The sequence below is a fragment of the Balaenoptera ricei genome, chromosome 7, assembly GCF_028023285.1.
Source record: "Balaenoptera ricei isolate mBalRic1 chromosome 7, mBalRic1.hap2, whole genome shotgun sequence".
NCBI classification, from domain to species: Eukaryota; Metazoa; Chordata; class Mammalia; order Artiodactyla; family Balaenopteridae; genus Balaenoptera; species Balaenoptera ricei.
The window spans coordinates 42,051,350-42,070,052 of NC_082645.1; the positions used below are offsets into that span (position 1 = coordinate 42,051,350).

The 18,703-nt window shown below is 38.9% G+C and overlaps 2 protein-coding genes across 11 annotated transcripts in view; one reads left to right on the forward strand and one right to left on the reverse strand.

Moving 5' to 3' along the window:
- The window catches only part of NMI (N-myc and STAT interactor), a 113,363-nt gene extending 97,534 nt beyond the window's left edge, over nt 1-15,829 (reverse strand). For 2 of the 4 annotated variants that reach the window (XM_059927839.1, XM_059927834.1), the window contains exons 1-2: nt 15,556-15,829; nt 6,089-6,172 (exon numbers count right to left, since the gene is read on the reverse strand). The gene's annotated coding sequence lies outside the window, so the exon portion shown is untranslated. Of the gene's footprint in view, nt 1-6,088; nt 6,173-14,910; nt 15,116-15,555 lie in introns of those variants that run through there. The other 2 variants (XM_059927840.1, XM_059927835.1) reach the window with 2 other exon arrangements.
- The window catches only part of RIF1 (replication timing regulatory factor 1), a 55,427-nt gene continuing 51,838 nt past the window's right edge, over nt 15,115-18,703 (forward strand). For 6 of the 7 annotated variants that reach the window (XM_059927826.1, XM_059927828.1, XM_059927829.1 and 3 more), the window contains exons 1-4: nt 15,115-15,144; nt 15,622-15,737; nt 16,472-16,550; nt 18,566-18,662. In XM_059927826.1, the coding sequence (XP_059783809.1) occupies nt 15,634-15,737; nt 16,472-16,550; nt 18,566-18,662 (280 nt within the window). In that variant the 5' untranslated portion in view covers nt 15,115-15,144; nt 15,622-15,633. Of the gene's footprint in view, nt 15,244-15,621; nt 15,738-16,471; nt 16,551-18,565; nt 18,663-18,703 lie in introns of all 7 variants that reach the window. The other variant, XM_059927825.1, reaches the window with a different exon arrangement.

Sequence of the window (18,703 nt, forward strand, 5' to 3'; positions counted from 1 at the left end):
CTACACAGGAAATACAAGATCTAATGGTAAATATTTTAACCATGGTGAATGCTGTGGCTTTTCAACAAGCAAATGTTTTAACCTACCCAGGAAACAAATGTACTGTTAATAGTATACATTCATAAATGATAGAGGAAAGCAATTGCTACAGTTCATTCAGTGATCTCAAAGGATCTTTTAGGGCATGATTTTAGTCTTTGCCTTATCTTTACAATTTTTCCAGGTTAATTGGTTTTCAGATAGGGCATGAACTGGCTAAATCCTCTGTTCCTGGAAGTGTTCTCATAATGGTTTGATTCTGTGGCCAATTTATCCCGACTGTGGATGGGTTGTTTGATGGAAGATTTCCACAAGTGTTCATTTGGGGTGTTACTGGGTGCTTATCAGGTGGCCATTGTGGATTTGCCAGATTTTATCTTCATAGATCTTATAACTTAATCATTCCCAGTGTTTATCTTCAGAATTCGGGTATCCAGATTTTGCCTATCTATGATGAAATCTTTGAACTTCTACATCAATTTATTGTTACTATTTTTGTTTTTGATGTTTTAATGATGTCCCTGTATAATGATTTTAATCAGAGAAATCTGTTTAGCATGACAATCTGTTAATGTATTTCTGTATATGCAAAATATTTCCATAATGATTATAGTATAGTATACTAACTTCTGTAATATCTCTTCTACTATGAGTGTCTGGCTTTATGACAACAATTGTTTTAACATGAAGACATCAGGTAATTGATGTGTTTGTTATTCAATTTTACAGGATACCTTAGAAATCTTTGCATTTGTACATCCTTTTAAAGAAGTGAATTATTCTAAAAGCTACTAATCTTAGTGTAATATATATATATACACATTTATACTAACAATTTAATACACCCTAGAAAGAACCATGGTTCAGATATGTGAACAATTTGGCTTTTGGTAAGAAATTTTATAAGAGAAACAGGACTGTTTTTTGTATATTAGCCTGATATTTTTTCATATTTTTAACATAAAACCCTTCAACAAACAATACTGAGTAAGGATTTGATACTATAGCGTCAAAAATTCTGTTCTGATCATGGTTGTCTTCTTGAATTACAGGAACACAAGTACGGGATTCTCCTTCACAGGGTTATGGAGTTGCTGGATTAAGAGTGCTACACCAGGGCTTCCCTGGTGGCGCAGTGGTTGAGAATCTGCCTGCCAATGCAGGGGACACGGGTTCCAGCCCTGGTCTGGCAGGATCCCACATGCCGCGGAGCGACTGGGCCCGTGAGCCACAACTGCTGAGCCTGCGCGTCTGGAGCCTGTGCTCCGCAACAAGAGAGGCCGCGATAATGAGAGGCCCGCGCACCGCGATTAAGAGTGGCCCCCACTTGCCGCAACTAGAGAAAGCCCTCGCACAGAAACGAAGACCTAACACAGCCATAAATAAATAAATAAATAAACCCAAAGTTTAAAAAAAAAAAAGGGGGGGCTTCACCAGTATTTGGTTACATGAGAAGGAGGAAATGATAATTCATAATTAGTTAATCAATAAGTAAAAAAATGAGTGGTTTCTGCTAGCAATAGTGATTGAGTACGTGTACCACCATTAGACTGAAAGGCCTAGTAGAAGATCTGAGGCTATTTTGACTTATTAGTTGAGGCCTGTAATTACTCAGCGGCACAGAGTTTTATTTATTTTGCTTCTTTAAGAGATAGGTTTTATAGGCAATGGTGTTTTAGTGAGTTAAAATCCATAGAGCATGGCCTAACATTTTCATGTTTGTACAAAGTAAATAAACAAATAAATAAATAAATAATGCAATTAAGGAAAAAAACTCAATCTGTAATCTTATGGGCTCTGCTCCAAGTTAATCTGCCTATATTGGTGGAATCTTTCATCCATAAGAATTCTGGTACCATAGCTATCATTTTGGTACTTACTAGAACCACATATGGTATACATTCCCGTATCTAGATGAACTATAATCCAATCAAGTATAAGAGATGCAGTATATTTTTGTCTAAAAGTAGATCTTACTACATTTATAGATGTTTGGGTTAGAGATCCCCAAGACCACCCCAGGTAAAATGATTCACTAGGACTGAGAGGACTCAGCATATAGTTGTATTCATGGCTAAGGGATATAGACAATCTAGAACAAAATCAGCAAAGGAAAAAGGCACTTAGACATAGTCTGTGGGAAACCAGATATAAGCTTTCAAGGGTCCTCTCCCAATGGAGTCATACAGGACATGCTTAATTTCCCTAGCGATGAGCTGTGACAACATGTATGAAATGTTGTGTGAAATGTTGCTAACCACAGAAGCTTGAGACTCAGTACCCTGGGTTTCTACTGGGGGCTAATCACGTAGGCCCCACTGTCTGGCATGTACCCAAATTCCACACACCCAGAAGGAAAAGCAAGGTTCAGCAGAAACCATATTGTTTGTACAAACAGTTTAGTGAGTCACTCTCATCAGTTGATGTTGGGAACCCTCCTGAAATTTAAGTTCCTGGATGCCAGCCAAGGCTCAACCTTGCAAACAGGCTTTTCCAAGGATAGCAGTTCAGTCCTGCTCTGTTGATTATTTTCTTCACAATGTTGTATCACAGAGAATAAAGAATATCCCTCTGATAATGATCTCAAAATATCAGCTATAGTTGAGACACTGAATTATTAGAGATTTTGACTACCTGAGTGGTTCTATTAAACCAAGGTAAATAAAGTTTATTTCTTCTCAAGTCTTCCACAATTTACTATATACATTCAAATTTTTCTTGTCTTCTTTTAAAAAAACCAACACGGCACTCTCATTTTTACTTTAATACAAAATTTTTTGTTTTCTTTTTTCATGAGAAGTCAATTTGCCTCTCTTCTTGCTTTTTAGACAATCTTTTACTCTGATATAGAGGTGGAACTACTGATAAAGTGATAACTATATAAAATATAGGGAAATAGAAAAAAGATTGGTAATTGTTGGGTGCTCTTGTTTACGTTGGAGCCATATCACTGGATAGATTTTCGAATAGCTGTCCTGTTTCTTAGCTGGCATGGTACATAGTTTCTTTAATGGTCCTTCTATTCACTATATTTACACGTATCCTTATCTATAGGCTCTCACATCTTAGAGAACAGAGACACTTTGGGGTATTTCATCTACAGAGCCATACGATATATTGATTTCTAGCCTATTTACTTTTTAAAGCTATCTGGAAACGTTGAGCCACATATTAGATATTTTCTAAACTAGCAATTTTACATTTTAATTAATTTATTTTTTATTAAATCTACAAAAAAGAGAAGACAAGGCTTCTTTAATTCCAGATACTGAATGTAACCCAGAATACTTTTTGAAAGTTTCCTGAAGTCTGTTTAAGTTAAGCATTGAATCTTTGTCCAGTCTGCCCTTAAAATAGAGGCTTCTATTAATTGCTTTATATTTTTTCTTTTTATATTTAAAAAATTTTCATAGCTGAGTTTTTAAAAATCTCCTCTTTCATGCCTTTATGATTTTAGACATTTTTCCCTTCGGAAGGGCTTATAAGTAACTAAATTAGTTGGTACAGATCTGTAGCCCATGATAATAAGTATCTTTAAGAGTTCCAGATTCTATAGCAAAAATTTGCCTGTATTGCTGGAGATTAGGAAATTCTTTAATTACAGGCATACCTCATTTTATTGCACTTCACTTTATTGAGCTTTGCAGATACTGCATATTTTAGAAATTGAAGGTTTGTGGCAGTCCTGCAGTGAGCAAGTCTATTGGCACCATTCTTTCAACAGCATTGATTTTTAATTAAGGATGTGCATTTTTAAAAGATATAATGCTATTGCACACTTAATAGACTGCAGTATAGTGTAATTATGACTTTAAATGGACTGGGAAACCAAAAAATTCATGTGACTTGCTTTATTGCAATATTCACTCTACTGTGGTGTCTGGAACCAAACCTGCGACACCTCCAAGGCATGCCTGTATGGCCCTTAATTTAGCTCTAGACCAGGATTTTTTTTATTGAGATGTAACTGATACACTAGGATTTTAATTTAACTTCAAACATGTATCAACTGATAAATGCATAAGCAAAATGTGGTATATCCATCCAATGGAATATTATTTGGCCATAAAAGGGAATGAAGTACTAACACATGCTATATAATATAGATGAAGCTAGAAAACAAAATGCTAAGTGCCAGAAGCCAGTCACAAAAGGTCATGTATTATGTGATTCCATTTAAATAAAATGTCCAGAATAGACAAATCTATGGAGACAGAAATATTAGTGGTTGTTTGGGAGTGAGAGGGGAGTGTTTGGGGGAGAGTGGGGTGGTAGTTAAAAAGTATAGAGTTTTTTTGGGGGTGATGAAATGTTCTAAAATGGATTTTGGTGATGGTTGCACAAATTTGTGAATATACTAAAACCACTGAATTGTACCTTTCAAATGGGTAAATTGTAAGGAATGTAAATTATCTCAATAAAGCTGTTAGAAAAAAAGGGAGAAATGAAAGGCACGACATCTATTTCACAAAATAGAATAAATATGAAAAGTTGCTCAAATTCATTTTCAGAAAAATGCAGGGGCTTCCCTGGTGGTGCAGTGGTTAAGAATCCTCCTGTCAATGCAGGGGATATGGGTTCGACCCCTGGTCCAGGAAGGTCCCACATGCCGTGGAGCAACTAAGCCTGTGCACACAACTACTGAGCCTGCGTTCTAGAGCCTGTGAGCCACAACTACTGAGCCCGTGTGCCACAACTACTGAAGCCCGCACGCCTAGAGCCCATGCTCCGCAACAAGAGAAGCCACCACAACGAGAAGCCCACGCACTGCAAAGAATAGTAGCCCCCGCTCACCACAACTAGAGAAAGCCTGTGCACAGCAACGAAGACCCAACGCAGCCAAAAATAAATAAATAAATTTATTTTTAAAAAAAAGAAAGAAAAATGCAGATCAAGAGCACCGCAAGTTACTCTTTTACGCCAATGTTCAAAACTATCAAATGCTGGAAAAAATATTGAGCTCTCCTATAAGATTGCTTGTAGGATTGTAAATTAGGAATAGTACTTTGGAAAACAAGTTGTCATAGCCTTATAAAGTGAAACGTTCTCATTTCCTGTGACCCAGGAATTCCACTAAGTATATACCAATAGAAAGAACTTTCTGATGAGATTAGTAGTGATATTAACAAAGGTGATATTTGGTAACGTATAACGAAATGTGTCAACATTTGGAAGATGCACATTATTCAATGACAATATTTTTCAAATGACCAATGCATACTAATACAAAATCATGCGTGGGTAAAAGATCCATTCAAAATTCAAGATACACCAAAGTATTTTAATGTAACAGAGTATAAAAAGTTCACTGGTATGATTTCAGATTCCGCATTGCAATTAATCTTTGAGAAACTATTGCTTGTCAAGTTTTGGCATTACATAAAAGGAGAATATCCACAATTATCTGAAAAGGCTATTAAAATACTGCTTCTTCTTCCAACTACATACCTATGCCAGGCTGGATTTTCTTCCTACTCTTCAACAAAACAACACAGCACAATAAAATAAAGGTAGAAGCCTTTCGGAGAACTTAGCAGTCTTCTATTAAACCAGACAAAAAAGTAAAACATAATGCCATGCTTCTAATTTTTTTCATAAAATCTTGTTGTAATTAAAATATAATATTTATGTTAACATATAGTGGGCTCATTATTCTTTTTAAATGAATTCTAAAAGTAAATATTTAAAAATTTCTGAAAAACAAAACAAAACCAAAGTAAGCAGCAGGAGAATATGCAGGTTAATGGCAAACATTTTCAAATGGTAGACCTCCAAAGCAAAAGGTCTATTAACCTTATTAAACTTCTCAGTGTAACTACCAAATGGCTCTATTCCAAACCAAAAGGTCTAATTACTTAGAACAAAGACCTAAGCATAATGATCTTATGCAAAAAAACTACTTGGTTATACACCCCAGGCTAAAGAATACACACAGTAATGAGAATTCAATGAAAGTAGAGCTCAGGTGGTTACTGAGACTGACTCATCTGGCAGCTGACCTAATGACAAAGTTTGGACCAGTAAGTGTACCTGTTGGCCCAGAGCTTACCTGGAATACTGCCAAACGAGTTTTTAAAACAATCTTGGTGGAAATTCCAGAATTACCAAAGGATAATGAGACTGCCATTGATATCTGAAATAAAAAGACAAAGCTGAAATTTACTGCTTACTATAGTAATCTAGAGCTATGCTGGTCAGGCAGAGCCTGAGCAAAGCCAACTACTGGACTCATAGGGTTTTTAGGAGGCGTGGAGTTCAGGATGCGTGGCCTTTGAGAGGCATAAAAGGGTTGGCGTGATCCTTAAAAGCTTGGTTACTTGAGTGACTATTGTTGACTGGTTGGTACTCAAAGGCGGCTTTTCTGGAGTGAATTCATGCCTGATCAGCTGACTGTAATACGCAAGAGGCTAATGATGATCAGTTGGCTTACAAAAGCAGGTTCATGGAGTTGAGTTGTGCTTATCAACTGAATGTGTTCTGATTGTGACTTCGTTCTATGGCTACAGAAAAATCGATCTTTCCCTAAATTTCTGAGAATTTCTCATTCTGATTTTCGTACATAACTACAATACAGTTATCAAACGTATTTGTTGTAACATATCTTTGTTCAAATTTCACTACTCCTTTAAAGCAAAAAAATTTTTTTTAATTGAAGTATAGTTGATTTACAATATAATATTAGTTTCAGGTGTACAGCATAGTGATTCAATATTTTTATAGATTATACTCCATTTAAAGTTATTACAAAATAATGGTTATATTTCGCTGTGCTGTACATCTTTGCTTATTTTATACATAGTAGTTTGTATCTCTTAATCCCATACCCCTATCTTGTCCCTACCCTTTTCCCTCTCCCCACTAGTAACCACTTTAAGCACTTTGTTCTCTATATCTGTGGGTCTGTTTCTGTTTTGTTATATATATTTGTGTTATTTTTTAGATTCCCCATATAAGTGATAACAGAGTATTGTCTTTCTGCCTGACATTTTACTAAGCATAATACCCTCTAGGTCCATCCATGTTATTGCAAATGGCACAATTTCATTCTTTTTAATGACTAAATAATATTGCATTGTGTATATGTATATGTATATATATATTACATCTTATATACTACATCTTCTTTATCCATTCATCTGTTGATGGACACTTGGCTTACTTCCATATCTTGGCTATTGTAAATAATACTGCTATGAATATTGGAGTGCATGTATCTTTTTGAGTTAGTATTTTCGGTTTTTTTTGGATACACACCCAGAAGTGGAATTGCTGGATCACGTGGTAGTTCTATTTTTAGTTTTTTGAGAAACCTCCATACTGTTTTCCATAGTGTCTATACCAAATTACATTTCCACCAACAGTATACAAGGGTACCCTTTTCCCCACTTCCTCGCCAACCTCTGTAGACTTTTTGATGGTAGCCATTCTGATGAGTGTGAGGTCATATCTCATTGTGGCTTTGATTTGCATTTCACTAATAATTATTCAATGCTGAAAATGTTTTCAAGTGCCTGTTAGCCATCTGTATATCTTTCTTAGAAAAATGTATTTTCAAGTCTTCTGCCCATTTTTTAGTCAAGTTGTTTGTTTTTTTGATATTGAGTTGTATGAGTTAAAGCAAAATTTATTGTTTCCAAAATGTACTGATCCATGATCATGCATGCATTTAGTTGTCATGGCTCTTGTACCTTCTTTATTCTGAAACGGTTCCTCTGCTTTCCTTTGTTTCTCATGACCTTGTCATTTGAAGAATATAGGCCAGTTTGTTGTTTGACTTTTTTTTTAAATTAATTAATTAATTTTTGGCTGCATTGGGTCTTCCTTGCTGCGCATGGGCTTTCTCTAGTTGCTGCGAGCGGGGGCTACTCTTCATTGTGGTGCGCAGGCTTCTCATTGCGGTGGCTCCTCTTGTGACGGAGCATGGGCTCTAGGCGTGCGGGCTTCAGTAGTTGTGGCGCACGGGCTTAGTTGCTCCACGGCATATGGGATCTTCCCAGACAAGGGCTCGAACCCGTGTCCTCTGCAATGGCAGGCCGATTCTTAACCACTGCACCACCAGGGAAGTCCCTGACTTGTTTTTAATGGACATCCTTCAATATGGATTTTTCTGATTCTTTCCTCATGGAGAGATTCAGGTTATGAATTTTTGGTAGGCACACCATAGAAGTGATGTTGCTTCCCCAGTGAATTACCTCAGGGAATCTCAGTGATACTAGTTTGTGCAAGTTTTGGTGATTTTCATAGGTGTCTCCACAGTAAAGCTGACATTTATCTCTTCTTATTTGCTTATGAGGAGATACTTTGAGACTGTGCTCCCCATGAGACTTTTGCTCAATGGTTTTAACACTTACTGATGATTATTGCCTGAATCAATTATTACTATCATGGTTGCAAAACGGCAATTTCCTAACTCTGTCATTCCTTCTCCCCCCTTTATTTATTTATATTTTAAGTATCAGTATGGGCTCATGGATTCTTTTTTTTTTTATTCAATGGTTTATAATCCACTGTTCCAGATTCAGCCAGTGGGAGCCCTTCAAGCTGGCTCCTGAGTCCTTTAAACATGTTCCCAACATTTTTAAGCACTTGTTTACTTTCTGGCACGAAAAAGATATTCCAGGCTCTTCTTATACTTTCTCAAGCCCAGCCCTGGTGTTAGTCATTTCTCTAAGGATGTCTGATTCCTTTTAGTGAAACATTTTTTTTCCATTAAAATATTTTGGATTTCACTACATATTAGTAAGTATATAGTTAGCTGACTAGTATTATATAATATAGATGTACCATAATCTATTTAACATGTCCTCATTGGTTGTTTCTAATCTCTTTTTTTTTTAAATCAAACAATTCTGCAATGAAATGTCTCTAAACTTTATTTTGTTTATGAATGAGCATATTTGTAGGATAATCGCTTAGAAGTGGAATTTTTGCATCAAAAACTCTGGAAATTTGTAATTTTGATAAATACTGCAAATTGTCCTTCCAAGAGATTGTACCAATTTACATTTCTACCAGTATCATATGAGGGCTGACAACGAAGCTTACAAATTTAGGTCAAAATTCTGTTTTATCCATAGTACACTTCGAGGATTTAAATTTTTCAGTTATATTAGCTTACTAGAATAGGCAGTTTAAGAAAAATTTCCTTAATCCAGTGATCAAGAAAAGTAGAGCATTTAATCATGCCCATGAGTAGCCCTGGTGATGAATTTGAACTGGATTAATTTTCTAAATTTGTGATTATGTTCTTTCTCCAAAAAGGCCTAAAGCATAACAATCAGTCACTATCCCTTTTGGCTCCTCAAGGCTGTCAGTTTCAATTACCTTTGTAGCTCTTGAGCTTCTAAAGACTTGTTTTCTCTCCATGAATCTGCTTTGAAATATAGGCAAACAATTTCTGCCATACATGGGTGGGTTTTTTCAAAAATAGCTTTTTGTATTCCAATTACAAATAATAGTTAAGAGCTGTCCTAAAAAAGTTAAAGAAAACTTGTGCTTTGAACACAGTAGGAATCTCAGACTTTGGTACTGAAAAGAATCATTCAGGTGCCTATTAAAAATGCAGATTACTGGGCTTCCCTGGTGGCGCAGTGGTTGAGAGTCTGCCTGCCAATGCAGGGGACATGGGTTCGAGCCCTGGCCTGGGAAGATCCCACATGCCGCGGAGCAACTAGGCCCGTGAGCCACAACTACTGAACCTGCGCGTCTGGAGCCTGTGCTCCGCAACAAGAGAGGCCGCGACAGTGAGAGGCCTGCGCACCGCGATGAAGAGTGGCCCCCGCTTGCCGCAACTAGAGAAAGCCCTCGCACAGCAACGAAGACCCAACACAGCCAAAAATAAATAAATAAATAAATAATTTTTTTTAAAAAATGCAGATTACTGGACTCGTCTAAGAACTTCTGATTCAGTAGGTCTGAGAGGTATAGACCAGATATTTGCATATAGAGAAGCTTTCCGGTGATTCTGATGCAATGATCTTGGAACCACACTTTGAGAAATATAACATTAAATTATTGCTGATGGACTGTAGTCTCATGCTTTTAATGTGGGCTAGGAAACCCATTTCAGTGAAAAAGTGGTGGTTTTTTTTGGAGGGGATGGGAAGTATTCATGGTTTTATAACATGTTGTTTTACTTAAACCTGAGAAACCAATGTTTCTATGGCTAACATTTTCTGAATATTTATAGTATGTACACACTCATTGTTTAAGCAGTTTCCATGAATTGATATTAACTTACATATACCTCACAAGCCCATGAGGCAAGTACAATTACTCTCATTTTGCAGCAAAGGAAACTGAGGCACAGAGGTTGAGTGACTTGACAGTCACACAGCTAAGAAGTTGTAGGGTCAGGATTCAAACCTTAGCAATCAGCCTCTGTTATACTATGTTGCCCCTCTCTTTTCATTTTAACTTGAAGGGGCTCAATTTTCTCATCTGAAAAGGAGTTGGCTTGGTCCTAAATGGTAGGAACTCTGCACAGTTCACTGGAAAGCGTGTAACTATATGTACAGATAAAGCCTTTGGTCTGTTAAAGGATTAAAAGCACCTCTTAGTTAATACAATTGTATAATTTTGTGGAGTAGGTCTGAATGCAAAGGTAGTAGATTTCGTGATGGTCATGGGGTATGTTATTAGCGATATATTTTTATTGTATCTGAACTAATGATGGGATGAAATAATCTTTAAAAAAATTTTCTTTTACCATCTATTAACTGTTGAAAAGTCCATCATGAGATCTTTTAGCAACACAGGACTAAAAAGCTAAAACAATCTCAAAGACTGCCTTTCTTTAAATGAATCCAGTAAAATAGTTATCATGTTGGGTAATGTTTCAAATGTCTCTCAGAACCCTCATACTCCACAATTTTTAAATGACAAACATTAAACTAGCTCATGTATTTCAGAAAAAAAAAACCAAAATGTGATTTTTCAATTAATGTAATGTATTCATGTAGTCATGTAATAAACACCAATTAAATACCTACTATGTGCCAGGATTTGTGCTAGGCACTAGGTAATAATATTTATCATTTACTGGACTTTGATGTTGGTGTTTTTCTTCTCATTTTACTGATGAAGACAGGGCAAAGTTAAGCATTTTGGGGGCAGATCTTAAGTTGCACAGTGGCAAAGCAGTATTTCAATCCTCACCAATTTGACTCCAAAACTGGGTGCACTGCATTAACTTTAGCAATTTGGATTACAGATGGATACTTTATTTTACTAAATGATTACTATAGTAAATAGTGAGTTTTCATAGGACTCTTTATATTGAATTTTTCTTACAATGTTCAAGAATAAATCTACCAATGAAAACCATACCCCACAGGGCAGAGCTCATTAAATGTTGATGAATGAATGCAGCTTAAATAGATTAGTTTTGGGTTACACATGACTACAGTAAAGTTCCCTAGTTTACTCTTTAAGCTTCACATTGCTTATTTGTAAATCCAGGAAAAGTACTTCATCTTAGAACCATTGTGAGGAAGAAATGAGATCATCTATTAAAACATCTAGCACTCAGTAAAAACAGTTTTAAAAAAAGCAATATTATAATCCTGAAATGATATGTTTAGGCCATAAACTGGGATCCTAGTTGGACAGATCTAAGAATTATGAGGTAAGAAGAATTATTAGGACCACTGGGGCAAGTAGGAGAAAGGAGTCATTGATAGATATGAGATTATAGGCTTGATCTTTGTTGCAAAATGTGTGATTAAAGACAAGAATGGGGAAATTAGGCAGGAATATGGGACTGAGGTTGCAAAACTTTTCATCCTGAGGGAGATGTTCTGAGGAGAAACAAAGATATAGGATTGGGAGAGGCAAAGCAGATAGATATTAGTTGAGTGAATATATGAAAGGATGGATGAATTAATGCATGGACAAATCAACAAATTAACTCAAAATATTCATTGAGTGTCAGGTAATACAGATTTATTGCTCAGTGGGAGCAGGTCCATGGTGGTGGCTTCACAATTCCTATAAAAGAGAAGCTTGGGAGTAGCAATCTGGTTGGAAGGGTGTCTGGAAAAGGGTCTAGGTGGCGAATGAGATTTGTCTAGACTTTATAATCTCTTAGTACTTTAAATCAGAAAATACTAAAGAACAGGGAAGGGGCCCTGATTGAGATAATGGCTGGAACTAATTTCCCTCAGGCTAACCATAACTCTGCCACTGCAGACGTATAAAACCAAATCAATGGGATACTCATTTTAACAGGTCTATGTACAAAGCGCTATGTCAGCATGGAGGCAGAAACATTTAATTCTCCATTGGGATAGAGTAGATGAGGGAAGGATTTCATTAAAAGGTATGATTTTAGTTGACTCATTTATCACACTTGAAAAATCGACTTAATATTCTAAACACAAGGAACAACATAGACCTTCAAAGACATAGAAAAGTTAGAGATCCTGGCAGACTGTTCAGAACCTGGCTGAAGCGGGGGTCAGGCTGGAGGTGAAGCAGTCGCCCAATAATAATAGGCTTGCATGTTATGCCAAGAGTTTTGAAATTCATCCTCTGATTGATGGGAACTGCTAAAGAATCTCAGGCATGGGAGTGACAATGATAAAATATTACATAACATTTTAGGAAGATCACTGTTCTACACATTTGAAAGAGGAGCAAGATGACCACCCCAACCTCTTCTTTATAAATGAGAAATTAGAAGAAAAAAAAAATGAATAGAACAGAGGCCCTATACACAAGGAATTTACATTCCAGTGGGGAGAGGCAGACAATAAAAAATAGATATACAATGTAATATCAGATTGTGATAAGTGCTAGAAAGAAGAGTAAAGCCAGGTAAGGCACACAAGGATTGAGTGGAGGTACTTGTCTAAAGGCAAACTCAATGTTCTTTCCACTTATCTTGTAGCCACCATAAAAAATAATAGGGTTTCAAGATCCTCTCTCACTTTCCAACACAACAGCTCCACTATAGTGAAACCTCAATGTTGCAAACCTGTCCATGTTTTTCATTCATTGTCTAATAACCTCTTTACCTTCTTAAATATTGTCTTGCCAAAGTCCAGAAAATGAGGAGCAAATTCCCCTCCGAAGGTTAAAGAACTTGTTATCAGGCTGAACTGAAAAGCGGTGTCTGCCATTACTTCTAGTGTCTCTACACCTCACCCAGACACAGCTTTTCACCATTTCTTGAGTCTTTAATTTCCAGAGGTAGGCTCGCAAAAACTTGCAGGTCTCCTTCCCTCTCTTCCTTCATCTTTCTGTTTGATACATGTTCTGTGTTGAGTGCTTGGTTTGGCAGACATTTTGCGAGATGCAGATAACACAGAGGTGGGCAAACCACAGCCCTGAATTCTGAAACTGTGTGGATAAGCAGTTGTACTGTGTGTGGATAAGTAGAGGCTCAAGCCAGGTGCCTGGAACCTGTGAGGCCAGAGCGGAAGGACCAGTTGCTGTCGGGCCTTAAATGCCTGGTTTAAAGTTGATACAATTCTGTGTGCTGTGGAAAGTGCTCAGAGGTCTATAAAAAGGTAAGAATTGACTTTCATTAAGGGTATACTGTATGTATTATTTTCTTCTGACAATTTCAAAGGACTTTTACAGGCCATTTAGGAGGGGATTATTCAGCGTTCCTGTTCACTTTGTCGTCTTCACTCAAAGTCATGCACATTAGATACTTAAAAAAACATAAGAGGGGCTTCCCTGGTGGCGCAGTGGTTGAGAGTCCGCCTGCCAATGCAGGGGACACGGGTTCGAGCCCTGGTCTGGGAAGATCCCACATGCCACGGAGCAACTAGGCCCGTGAGCCACAACTACTGAGCCTGCGCGTCTGGAGCCTGTGCTCCGCAACAAGAGAGGCCGCGATAGTGAGAGGCCCGCGCACCGCGATGAAGAATGGCCCCGTTTGCCACAACTAGAGAAAGCCCACGCACAGAAACTAAGACCCAACACAGCCATAAAAAAAAAAACAAAACAAAACATAAGAGCATCATTTTGGTTCTAACACTTTCGTTATCGCTCGCTTGCTTTACTTGTCATTTGCCGCGAACTTCATTAGCCCCGCGGGTTAAGCCCACGGGCGGCAAATGCCTTTTGAGAGGTGGAGTATCCATGTGCAAGGTTTTATCTGCCTAGAAGTCCACTGCCCACCAATCTCATTGGACAAGGTTCAACCTGTATCTTTTCGTATTAACCATAATCAGATTTTCATAGAGTAAAATAGTTATCGCACTCATTGTTATGAATGAAGTCACACGTATACAACTGATGGAAAACTTGTTCCCTATGAGTACTCAATTTCCAATTCGTTCAAAACATCAGAAATTTTGTACAAATCTTTTCGTGTATTTTCTGCACTAAAGTTCTCTGAAAAACAAACAACAAAAAACAAAAACAAAAACAAAAACAAAAAGGGTATACTGTAGTTTCTCCAAGTGTTAACTGTTAGCCAAGTCCCACCCTTCAACACCTGAGGCCAATTAAAAGAATGCGGATCCTAAATCTACGGAATCACAATGTCTAAGGGCGGGGCCCAGAAGCCAGCAGTTTAATCATGAATATCCCCAGGCCATTGTTATGTATACTTAAAACTTGAGAGCCTCTGGACTCTCCAACCTTTTCTCACTTAGCTTTCACCTGAACCTGAAGTAGGTATTATTATCATCCCCATTTTACAGAGCAGGAAGTTGAGGCATAAAAAGGTTGACTAACTTGCTACGGCCACACGGAACTAGGGTTGGAATCTAGACCAATCTAAACGCAGCTCTTAAACAGCACAGTACAGTTATCTCCTGTTGCTAAATGATTTGTTGCTAATACTTCAACAAGTACTGGACTTGCAGTTTGAAGACCCACTAAATTTAGTCTGGTAAACTTGGACGATTCACTTACATTTTGAATTTCAAGCCCCTCGCGGGTTAAATACGGGCCAAAACACCCCCACCTGTAAGGTGACCTGAGGGGCAGGGCTGGGCAGCAGGCGTGGAAGGGCGGCGATCGATGACTCCGGCGCGCCGCTGCCTGTTGGATTGGCTCGAGCCTCTCCCGCCAGGCCTGTCCTACTCCCGCGCGCTCCGGGGCCCGCCCCCGCCGCCATCTTGGTCTAGGAGGGAGCGGGCCGCACGCGTGAGTAAACAGCCGGAGCCGGGAAAGTCGAGGTCGGGCCGCGTCCGGGTGCTGCAGGGCAGCGGCAGAGAGGACGCAGGCCTGTCTTCGTACTTGGGGGTGAATATCGGGGTCACGGTGCTAGGCCGCGGGGAACCGTCAGCCTGGCGCAACCTCCGCCCCCTCGCGGTGAGACGCCTCGCTCCCCGGGCTTCTCCCGCCGCCGCGCCGGTCTTCTCCCGCTGTTGAAAGCTGCCCGGGAAACTGGTGGCGGGAGCGGGCCCTGGGCGGAGCGCGGCGTGGGCCTGGGTGCGTGTTGCGGCGCGCAGGCGGAGGTTAGGACCTTGGGTTTGTGCGCCAGGGGCCCGGGGCGTGGACGCGGTGGCTCTGGGAGGGCGGGGGCGGGCGCGCGGGTCTGGGGCCCGTACTCACGCGGGGCCGCCGCGGAGCTGTTTCCATCGGTCACTGGATTGTCTCCTCTTCCGGTCCGGGCCTCAGCGGGGGGCCGACATGACGGCCCCGGGCCGCAGCCCCCTCGTGCCGCTGTTGGAGACTTTGGAAGACCCTTCCGCCTCCCATGGAGAGCAGACCGACGCTTACCTGACTCTGACCAGGTGAGGCCTGCTGGGGGTTTGGGGTGGGGCGCCCTGGCGGGTCTTGGGGAGGAGATAGTCCGGGTGGGGCACGCGAAACGAGTTTGTGTATTCTGGAAGTCTGGCAGCTGCGGGGACGCCGGGGTGGCGAGTGCTAGGTGACGTTCCCGGCTGCGGGGGCTGCTGCCCTTAAGGTGCAAGTTTGGAATGAGGAAGCCTGTACGTGTGTCTTGCAAGCGAAGGGTTAAGACAAGTTTGGTTGGAAGGGAGCGTGCTGGAGTAGTGGTTTTTCAGCGTAAGTCACCTGTGTTTCGGCACAGTGGGGGAACCCACAATTGGTTTTTTAATAGAGAGCGATAAACCTAGTTCTCTTTTAATCGCAAATGCTTCCCACGTTTTTTTCTTCTCCCTGCAGACCATGTTTTTCTGAGTTAAATGTAGTTTGGAAATTGCAAGGAAAGGGTAACAACTGGTACAAAACGATAAAGATTTAGTAAGTTTCTAAGTTTGTAACTAGGGGTAGATTTCCCTGTTCCCTCTTCACATAGGGAAGCTGTCAAAACCTGTGTACAGTGTGGATGCACAAGTTATTCTGAGGGTTTCTTCGCATTTATATTCTTATATGTTCTTAAGCACTGGGTCAGTTAATTTGCCCGTGTTCTAACATAATGTTTAAAAAGATTATGCAGGTGTTTTATAGTTCGTTTTTATGTCTGCTATTTGCATAAATTTGTGTTCTTTCTGCTTTTCTGAAGTCGTATGACTGGAGAAGATGGAAAAGAAATCATTATAGAAATTGAGAAGAAACTTCCTCAGCTATTCAGAGTTTTAAAGGTATGTATCTTTGTTGTAAATAGTAAATAGTTTTTACTTTGTGGGGAAAAACAGGTTTTGCCAATTAACTCAAACTTTGAGTCTAAAATAAAGTGACAGCAGGGTTATTATAGTACTACTTGAGGACTTACATGTATCAGGTGCTATCTTAATTATCTTGTTTTCTCTCACTTAATCCTCCCTGTCCCAGTGAGGCTAGTCTTTAATCCCCACTTTGCAGAAGAAATTAGTTTAACATGCCTAAAGTCGGCCGTGGCCACTTGAATCCAAAACTTGCACTCTTGATAGGAAAACAGTGATCAGAGATTATTTAATCTGTTTTTTTTCTCCTTTTGTAGGAATGTACTTTTAAATAAAATGAATCTGTAGTTTTGTCATTGGTCTACTGTATGGGTAACATTCATTTTTTTATCTTCACTCACCCTTAGTTTTTGCCACTCTTGCTTAGTTAACAAACCGCTATGGTTATCTTGTTTGCTTGTTTATAGGGAGGTTGTGTAGTTTAACATCAAACTGAGGACGTATGCTCTTGTCGTCACTTGAGTATACTGTGCCTTTGTGACTTGACTTTCCTTAACATGTAACTTAATTTCCTTGTTTCTAGAATGAAGAGGTTGTACTAAATCTCCAAAGTCCCTTTGAGTTCTTATTTTTATGACCCTGTTTTTGTGCTTTTAAACGGAAGTATTCTGTCAAGATGTTCATTGTACATTTTACCATGATTTCGGGCCAAATGTTGAGGCATTGGGGGTACTGCCTTGCCTACCCTTAAGTATTCCTGCTATAGTCATCAGTGGTTTTTGTTCATGTAAGCAAGAACTTTATTGTGTAGTAGGTCAAGACTTGTTAATAGTATAAACAATATTAAAGATATTATTTATTGTCCCATTTTTCTTCATTGTCATTTTCCACATTCTGGTAGTGTATTTGTTGTGATGAAGACATGCATAATGTATTTGGTATTTGAGAGCATGTAGGATCAGAAACTCATTTGCATGCATTTTGAGTCAAGTTGCATTGTTTGTAAATAGGGTTTGTAACTAAAATGCCTAATTATTTAGAAGCATGTGGGTGGTTAATGATAGGAAAATCAAAAGTTGATCACACACATGTTAGCTACTATCTAGGAGATATAGTAGTAGTTCTCATCGTCTTAAGTGTTTAAGACTTTGTATCTCAGGGTTTAGTATTTTGGATGTTTGGTTTGATTAATTATGAAAGGGGTGCTCCAAGCAAGTGTCTTGTTCTTATATTTGACTACTAACATTTATCATTCTTCTCTGTCAAGAGTAGCAGATAGTCAAGGATTCCTTGGATATTGGATTCAGAGAAATGGGGGGATTTGAAGATAAATCACTTTGGAATGGGAAATGGTACCCAAGAATGCAGGGTTACAAGTAAATGTAGGGTTGGGGCATATGGCAAGACTCCCTTTGACAGGTTTGGGATTTTATAACTTTCACATATAGAATATGCATTGGGCTTTGAATTCCATCTATTCCAGATGGTCATGGACTCAAATTCTCCTGTCTGTGAAGTATTGAGATAATGCTTAAAGGTCCTAGCACTTCAGCTACTTAGTAAATGTTACACTCCAGCTCCTTCCCTCTCTGTGCTAGAGGTGTTGCTCTGCTCCATAGCTAATATGTCAGCTTTTGCCTTTGAGTCTTGCTTTCTTTCTGTGGAAGGGTTTTGCTCCTACTCTTTGTTTCCTGTCTAGTGTCTTCAACATCTTCCATTTGTTGGCTTTTTTTTTTTTTTGCTTTCAGATGTGTGGAGATGTTCTTTTCCTTTTAAGAAAAATATTCTTTATTTAGCTGATCTCTACCTAGTTTCCGTCTTTCTTTGCCAAGGTGTATCCATGGCCTCCTGATCTTACTCCTTTTTAATCTGCTCTCAAAGATTTGTTGATTATTGGGATTAAAATGTAATTTTTGTTTTTAATCAACTTTTGCTGTCTAAAAATTAATTTACAGTTGTACTTGTTTGTAACAAATGTTATTTTGTTTTCGAAGACTCACATTGCCAGTCCAAACTCAGAGCTCAGTAGTGCTGCTCTGCAGGCCTTGGGGTTTTGCTTATATAATCCGAAAATTACCTCTGGATTATCAGGTAAATTTATTGTGATACAATATTTTTAGAGTTTATAGTTT